Here is an 8,048-nt window from a genome sequence, read left to right on the forward strand (position 1 = left end):
TCGCCGGCGGGGCGGCTGCTCGGCAAATCATCATCCAATTGTGATGGCCACCATCTGTCTAGTCCTTATTCCGTATAACACAGCTGTCTACTCGACAAACAACCACTTCACGTTCTCTTCGCCCAGCTACACCAATCCAGGATCCGCCCAGCGTCGCCGACACTTCCACACCGTCCGCGCCACGGGGACGTCCTCCATCCCAAGCGCCATCGTCCCTCAGATTTACCCTGTAAGCACACGCGAAAGTCGGAGTCAACGCCAGGCATCTCGAAATGGTAGACGTCAATATCGAATACGCACACGTTCGTCGTCGGGGAAGCACCCCAACCGCGACGCGCTCTGCACCATCGACGGAACCCACTCCTGCGTGCTTCGTGCGCCGTCTGCGCTTCCTGTGATCTAGCCCACGCATCATCACCATAGCGTCCAACGCCGCTGCTTCTGTTGCCTCGTATAAAATCTGCTCGACGACCCATTTCGACTCCGCGTATTCGGTGCCGACAGCATAATCCCCCTTTACAAGTGCTTCGGGAAGGTCATCTCCCTACATAGGGCCAGGCCCTCGCGGGCAAGAAAACCGGATTCAAAAAAAAGGTCATCTCCGCGTTGCGCGTCTGTGTTCGTAATACAGATACATTCTCAAGGGCAAACAAAATCGCCCGCCAATCGTTGCTGATTGGCGGGACATCGTTCCAGGGGACAACAACGTACCTCATATTTTTGACTGGAAATTTCAAACCCGACATCGGCGACTTCTCTTTCCACGAGGGAAAGCCTATCCGAAGTGACCCAATCTAGGAGGTCCCTGCCTCTCACGCAGGGCCGTACCATCCCTCGACGGCCTGTTAAATGCATACACGCGGGAGACCTTTGAGTCGGACAAGAGCTTCACCAGGATGCCACACCCAAGACTGCCAGTGGACTCAGTAAGCAACTCGACGTCGTGCCCGTCCTTCTCCGGAACAACGCTGCCCTGGTGAGAAGGAACGTCTTTCGTACTTGGCCGCCATGGAGTCCATCGCGTCGATACGTGTCGTGGCGTCTACTACGGTCTCCTGCACTTCTCCGCCCGCGACGCCCAGGATGTACTGCGCGGTGCCTATATCATTGGATGGTCATACACGAAGTTGGTTGCGACGTTGTGCGTGCTCGCCTTGGTCGAGTCATGCACCACACGCAGCAACGTGTTACAGATCCATTATGCTTGTGGATTGACAGAACATTCATTAGTTGCCTACCACTATGAATTCATACAAGTGAACAGACCTATCGCATCCGTAGTGGAAAGGGTCATTGTCATCATTCATCACATGAGCATAACCTTGTGCACTACCGCGCAAACAAAAAATTGAGTAGCCCCCTTGGGATCTCATTGAATGGGAGTGGATGTTTGACTGGGAGCTTTCTTCCGCACGATCATACGCGCGGTATGGATCTTGTCTTCGTACGTCTCAGTGACGGCTGCGCGGCGAACGTTGCCTTTTGCCACGAGCTCGATCGGCTTAGAAGGGCTGGAGACCAGGATCATCTGGACAAGGGCGAGAGGCTTGAAGGTGATTCTCATTGTGTTAACATTTGCCTCTTGCAACAGCCGAAAATGTTGTGGAGCGTAGTCGTTCATATTCTCCACTCTGGGCCTATCTACAATCAGGACTTCTGATCTAGCTGTGTTTACATATCGGATCATGGTCCTGAATTCAGCAAGCTTAGCCTTGTTTGTAGGATCGCACGCACATTCCGACCCTCGATTTATATCATACCGAGTATGCTTCATGATCACTCAGATGATTGGCGTAGGACCCAGGTAACACATGACTCTGACGTTGTCTCCACAGCCTCTAGAGTCGTTCTCCTAACACGGGCTATCAACTATGTACGTACTGAACCCCAAACGTATACTAAATTTGCTTCGCGTTACCACCGCAGCTGCATATGTTTATTGTAGAGTGCATCCGAGGAGAGGTAGCATTCCTTGTATGTTGGCATTGAGGCCTACACATCATTGTCCAACGTCAACGTCGTTACACTATCGCGTTCAGGTCCGTGTACCATAATGGAGATATGATCATCCTAGACGTGATCTGGCCCTAGATCCTCCGTTTTGTAAGTCGCCGTCATTCAGACTCACAGACGTCCCATAGTTGCTCAATGATGATATACTCACTTTCGTCAAGCTGTTCGACAAATATCGCGCTGGAAATCGTGCAGCGAAAATGTTGCGCCCAAACCCCATCATGCCCACCCACTGAGGATAAATACTATCCAGGTTAAGCTTGTTCTCTGTCATGCATGGTCTGGAGTTAGCAGTGCGGCGTTCTTGTAATGGGTAGGAAACCTGCTCGTGTTGGCAGAGGGCTCAAGCCACTCATCTGCATATATCTCAGAACGTTTTCCCTCCAGCGCCATCGATACCTCTTAGGATAACTAGTAACTCCAAAGTGTCAACAGATCATATTTGCGCCCCCTACGCCAAATAGGACCTCACACACGCACGGAGGACAAGGACCTCGCAGTGTGCCACACTCATTAGAAGGATCAGTGCCAAGCTGAGCCCTCGTTGTCGGGTGCCCACTTTGTTCTACCATGTCTCAAGTCCTAGATCCTACATTTGCGTCGTTGAGCTCAGACAGCCATGACGAACCTCCTGAGCAAAGGGTGATCGCAGAGGGCCCAAAACTGCACGCGCAGAATGATATGGGGCCACAATCTGCGCATCCTGACACACTGGAACCAGCAACCGTCCGAAGCGACAGGTTTTACTTTGAACACGAGTCGATATATCTTTGCGTGCGTCTCCTCAAACGCCTCTTGAGCTGGGTCACTGACATGCATGGACGGCCCAGGTTACAAATGAAGATAAGCATCAGTCGGTACTATACCGAATCCACCGGTATTTCCTCGAGCGCGACTCGGAAGTCTTCCGGGACATGTTTCTGTGCGCACCCGGAGAGAAGAAGAGGGAGGGCCTCACAGAAGAAACGGCAATCTTCCTGCCTGGCGTAACCACGCACGAGATAGAGTCCTTGCTGTCGTTTCTGTACCACGGGTACGTCAGACTCGCCACTGCGCCACAGTCGGTCCACCTGCGCATATATGCCGTTGTCATCGTGAATCAGAATTGGGGCTGACTGTGCTCCCGATGCACATTGCACAGCATGTACAAGATGGAAGTCTCGCTAGACAATTGGGTTGCGCTGCTGTCCATCTCGTCGCGGTACTTGTTCAAGGAGATCCGCCCGCTCGCCATCCAAGCTATAGCGGCGCACAATCCGCCCCTCGACCCCGTCGAGCGCATCGTCCTCGCCGTGAAGCATGACATACCCTCCTGGCTCCAGCCGGCCTATATCGCGCTCGGCCTGCGGGGGGACCCTCTTTCGGACGCGGAAGGCGAGAAACTGGGTCTTCGAGCGACGCTCCTCATCGCACGGGCCAGGGAGACGATGTTGCGCCGACAGGTCCCCGCCCCGGAGAGCGTGAATGCGATCTTCCGATTGTGCGTAGATAAGAATTGCGGCTGTTGCTACAGAGCACAGCGTGCACTGCAGGGGGCGGAGACCGCAACGAAGATGCCTGCGAACGTGCTATTCCGGGCGATGTTCCCGTCTGGAATTGTTTAACAGAGACTGCGTTTGCATATAAACACGTCGCGCATGCTGTATTTGTAACTAAAAACCACCGACTTCGAATGGGTTTGTTTCTGGATACTGGAGAAGGGCTCTACGTTGACGCCTCGCCTCGCCTCATGCCATCTGTACGTGCCCCAGGTGACCGACCATGTAATCTGAGGTTGTCAATCAACCTGGCAAGAAAAGATGATAGCCTGACCGAACACGACCTCAAGGTGCTCTGACAATAGACATATAAATCTCGGGATGGTGCTACGCATGCTGGCCAGATAGGTATCCTTGCAACACTCGCACCTCAGAGCCGAAAGTCAGCACTGCCCTACTGATCATGGCTTCAATAATCAGTGGGTCACCCTGTACAGACTGGCGGTCGCCGGAAGGGGATCCCATAATCGAGCAAGCCTCTCGTTCTCCACCGGACCACAGTCCACGGGAAATCAAGATCCACAGCACAAGCTTCTACATCGAAGACGACCTCATATTCCTAAGTGTGCGCCCGCTCCGGTGCACAGTGTACGCAGCGTCGCTAACATCCTTGTGTGTACCGCAGGTGAGAACACTCACTCCGGACCACGAGCTCGTCACGCTGTACAAAGTCCATCGATACTTTCTCAAGCGCGACTCGGAGTTTTTCCGCAATATGTTGATGTGCCCACAGGGCGAAGGGAGGAGAGAGGGGACCACAGAGGAGACAGCAATCCCTCTACTGGGCGTCACGACGCACGAGATAGAATGCTTGCTGTCTTTTCTATACCACGGGTGCGTCCTCCGCCGTATGCGTACCGCGGTGCCCCGACCCCCGCGTGCGCGCGGGGGGTCGGGCGTGCTGCTGGAGCTCGAGCTGACGTGTGTCCTATGCTAGCATGTACGAGAGGAAATTCGGACGGCACGATTGGATCGCGCTGCTGTCCATCTCGTCACGGTACCTCTTCGACAAAATCCGCCAGCGCGCCATCGAGGCCCTCACATCGCAAGACCCGCCGCTCGACCCCGTCGAGCGCATTATCCTCGCCATCAAGCACAACGTCATGCAGATGCTCATGCCGTCATACATCGAGCTATGCGTGCGCGAGACCCCGCTGTCCGACCACGAGGGGGAGCGACTTGGTCTCTTTGTCGCCATCCGGATCGCACGCGCCCGGGAGGAGGTATTTCGCAAGTGCATTGGGGGCGCGAAGCCAAAGGCCAAGAATACTAGACTCAGTTTGAACGGAAGTAGTGGTGAGCCGTGGGGAGCAGAAATGCAGGAGGTAGCCGATATTGTACAAAATATCATGTTCGCACCGCGGTGACACCCGCGTTACGAGTCGCATCATTTGTCGCGGTCGTTATGAACTATATGTTGGAGTGATTAGGTTTCGTGACGGCGAATGGGAGGTGGCAATGAAATCCAGGATGAACACCACGGCGCACAAGGATTATCTTGCCCAATAACATAGGCATCAATTCAAAGGATGATCCAAACCATTTGCTACACCTCCTTGATACAGACAGATGCACGATGGACAAAACAGGTGGCGGCCATTCCATTGACGTGGACGAGTGTGGGGCGTGCTGGTCACGATGCATGAGCCACGCCCGCGGCTCTGACTCGCTCGTTTCCAGCGCAGCTGCAGCGAAGTATGGCGCGTCGATGCCTCGTGCACGATGTATGCCTTGGCGACGCATGCACAAGGTCTGCGCGGAGCCATGGCAGAAATAGTCGGATCCCTTGCCCTCACACCCTTCATAGTCTCGCCGGGGGTGCTCCGCACGCGAGCCAGACAGCCCCCACTCGCTTCGGAGCACCCGCTCTGCTCTGCTATGGCTTTCAAACCAGACGAGACGGCCTCCTCAGCATCCCACGCACTCGCACCAGCTCAGAAGCTGGAGCTGACGCCACCACCAAGCTCGGAGGGACGCACGATGGTGGAGCCCCCACCGGCCGAGAGCGGCCCCTTGCGTGGCGCTGGTCCAGTGCGGGTCCGCAGCAAGTTCTACATGAGCGACGGCTCCGTGTTCCTCAGCGTACGTGCCGCCTTGAGCGAGCATGCGAGCATGCACAGCACCGCTGACCCGATGCGCATGCAGGTGTTGACAGCGACCCCGGTCCACGAGCAGCTCACGCTGTACAGGGTCCACCGCTATTTCCTCGAGCGCGACTCGGATTTCTTCCGCAGCCTGCTTGTGCTCCCGCCTGGAGACGCCGAGCGTGGGCCGGACGGCGCAACGGAGGAGACGGCGATTCCTCTGCTCGGCGTCACGACACACGAGATGGAGTGCTTGCTGTTTTTTCTGTACCACGGGTGCGTCTCGGCGATGTTCCTGCGACCCTCTGGCGCACAACAGCCCACGCTGACGCGCTTCGTTCCAGCATGTACGAGAGGAAAGTCTGGCGCGACGACTGGGTCGCCCTGCTGTCCATCTCCTCGCGGTTCCTCTTCGAGGGGATCCGGAAGCGCGCGGTCCAGGAGATCACGAGGTTCACAGAGCCCCTTGATCCCGTCGAGCGCGTCGTCCTCGCAACGCGACACGATGTGCCGCAGTGGCTCAAGCCCGCCTACGTGGAGCTCTGCCAGCGCCGCGATGCGCTCTCCGTCAAGGAAGGCCAGCAAATCGGGCTGGAGACGGCCATCCCTCTGGCGCGAGCCAGGGAGGAGCTGCTGAGGAGGCGCATTGTCTGCGAAAAGGCTGCCGAAGACATCAAGAAACACACTCCGTGCAAGAGGAAAGTCGAGGACTGTCAATGCTGTCGCAGAGTACATAGCCTGCTGGGCACTACAGAGGACAGCAAGGCAGAAGCTGAGAAAATTGTACAGCAAACGATGTTTCCCTTGTAAAGTCGCGATTGTTCTTCATGCTTGATTCTTGACAATTGGAAACCGGACTGTCGGCCAGTATTTGTGAGAACATGAAAGCTCTGTTCAGCAGTGATATGTGCGCCATCGTGATTACTCTGCGACAGACCGGTCGCTGAACGTTGCCATCATGAACGATCACTGCATTCCGTAGTGCTGCAAGCCCACACGCACAGAACCCCACATCGCGTGAGCCTGCTGTTCGATGTCGTATTGTGATCTAACCGGTCCCTTGCACAGCCATGTGGTACCAGGCAGTACCGCAGGTGATGAGAGTAAATCTCCGATTCGGCGGGGACAGTAAACCGTGGGGGCTAAACAGGCCCGGGAGGGCCATAAAGGGGATTTTTGGCATTGCGCAACATGCACTGTTCGCACCAAGGTGATGCACGCCTTGTATGTTGTTGACCGAGACTGCTCTGTACACTCCCGACTGACTCATCGCACGATGGTGGTGGGCCTCGGGGAACGGGCTCCTTGCGCCAAGCGGAGAAAGAGAAGGGCACGCTATGGTACAGCACACTGTTGAAGCCAATCTGAGTTAGGTCACCATGTGAGGGTGTGATGGAGGGAGTCGGTATGAGTACATGGTATGTAGTAAGGAGATATGGGGTTGACACAGGTTTGACAAGTACGAGGACTTTACAGGGGAGCGAGCGATGATGACTAATTTTGCTCAGTGGGCCTGTCCACAGGGAAAGTGTAATTTGGGCTAGCATCGCACCAAGGTGCCAGATCAGGCATAGTTGAGAGATCGCAGCATCATTGCTTTGTGGGAAAGTGAGATTCAGTGAGGCTGTACACGTAGCATCCAGGGTTGCATGAGGGAGTGCCAGTGCACACGGCGAGAATCTAAAGGCCGCGTATGAAAGAACACTCTGGCCCACATTTGAGTGGATGCCGTTCGTTGGTCTCACAGACGAAGAGGTTACCATCAGCCAACATCCTGTTGTTTAACGACCGCATGAGACGATGTGGCGTCCATCCTCTGCACTTCCTTCTAGCTCCGGGCAGAAGGAGGGCCGGCAAGCCGTGGAGGAGGGCATTGTTGCAGGATGGGGTAAACATGGAGCGGACGACACGCGTTGAACATACGAGAGCGTTGAAAAATGGGTTCGGATGAGTGTGCGGCAGGAATGGCGAGCGAGCGAGCAGAACATGAAAGGAGGAGGAGGGGAATCACGGCAGAGGCTGGGGGACGCCGGATCATTTGAAATGTGGCGACAGCAGGGTTCGGGGCCGAGGAATTGTTACAGTCATTGACGGGATGACACTGGTGGACAGGCGTGAGCATGTCGGTCTCTGATCACGGAGATCGGTGCAGGGGTCCCAGGGGGACGACGAGGCCTGGGGCGCACTTGAGTTTGTATAAAGAGGGATGGCAAGGAGCCGGGCGCCTTGTGCATGAAGGACCCTGCGAGGACACGCGGCGGATGCGAGGCGGGACGAGGCCTGGGAAGAGACGCACATCCGAGCGGGTGCATGGCCATTGTCAGCGATTAAAGTTGGACCACCGACAGATTGCATCACGAGATCGATCGTGGTTGGCTGAGGACTCGGACCCCTCCGCCGTGACCAGCCAGTG

The 8,048-nt window shown here is 55.7% G+C and overlaps 2 protein-coding genes across 2 annotated transcripts; both read left to right on the forward strand.

The window, feature by feature from the left end:
- Positions 1-2,583: 2,583 nt before the first annotated feature.
- FIBRA_06502 (uncharacterized protein) lies at positions 2,584-4,918 on the forward strand (the record flags this gene model as incomplete). Its single annotated transcript, XM_012328224.1, has 6 exons — positions 2,584-2,787; positions 2,844-3,046; positions 3,155-3,493; positions 3,972-4,114; positions 4,177-4,429; positions 4,489-4,918. 6 exons carry the CDS (start codon positions 2,584-2,586, stop codon positions 4,916-4,918), a joined length of 1,572 nt encoding a protein of 523 aa, XP_012183614.1.
- A 397-nt stretch (positions 4,919-5,315) lies between these two features.
- Positions 5,316-6,445, forward strand: FIBRA_06503 (uncharacterized protein; the record flags this gene model as incomplete). The annotated part of the gene is made up of 3 exons (XM_012328225.1): positions 5,316-5,633; positions 5,697-5,911; positions 5,980-6,445. The coding sequence occupies 3 exons, from the start codon at positions 5,316-5,318 to the stop codon at positions 6,443-6,445; spliced, it is 999 nt and encodes a 332-aa protein (XP_012183615.1).
- Between the last annotated feature and the right edge of the window lie 1,603 nt (positions 6,446-8,048).

Source organism: Fibroporia radiculosa (assembly GCF_000313525.1).
Source record: "Fibroporia radiculosa TFFH 294 genomic supercontigs, scaffold7719, whole genome shotgun sequence".
Lineage (NCBI taxonomy): Eukaryota > Fungi > Basidiomycota > Agaricomycetes > Polyporales > Fibroporiaceae > Fibroporia > Fibroporia radiculosa.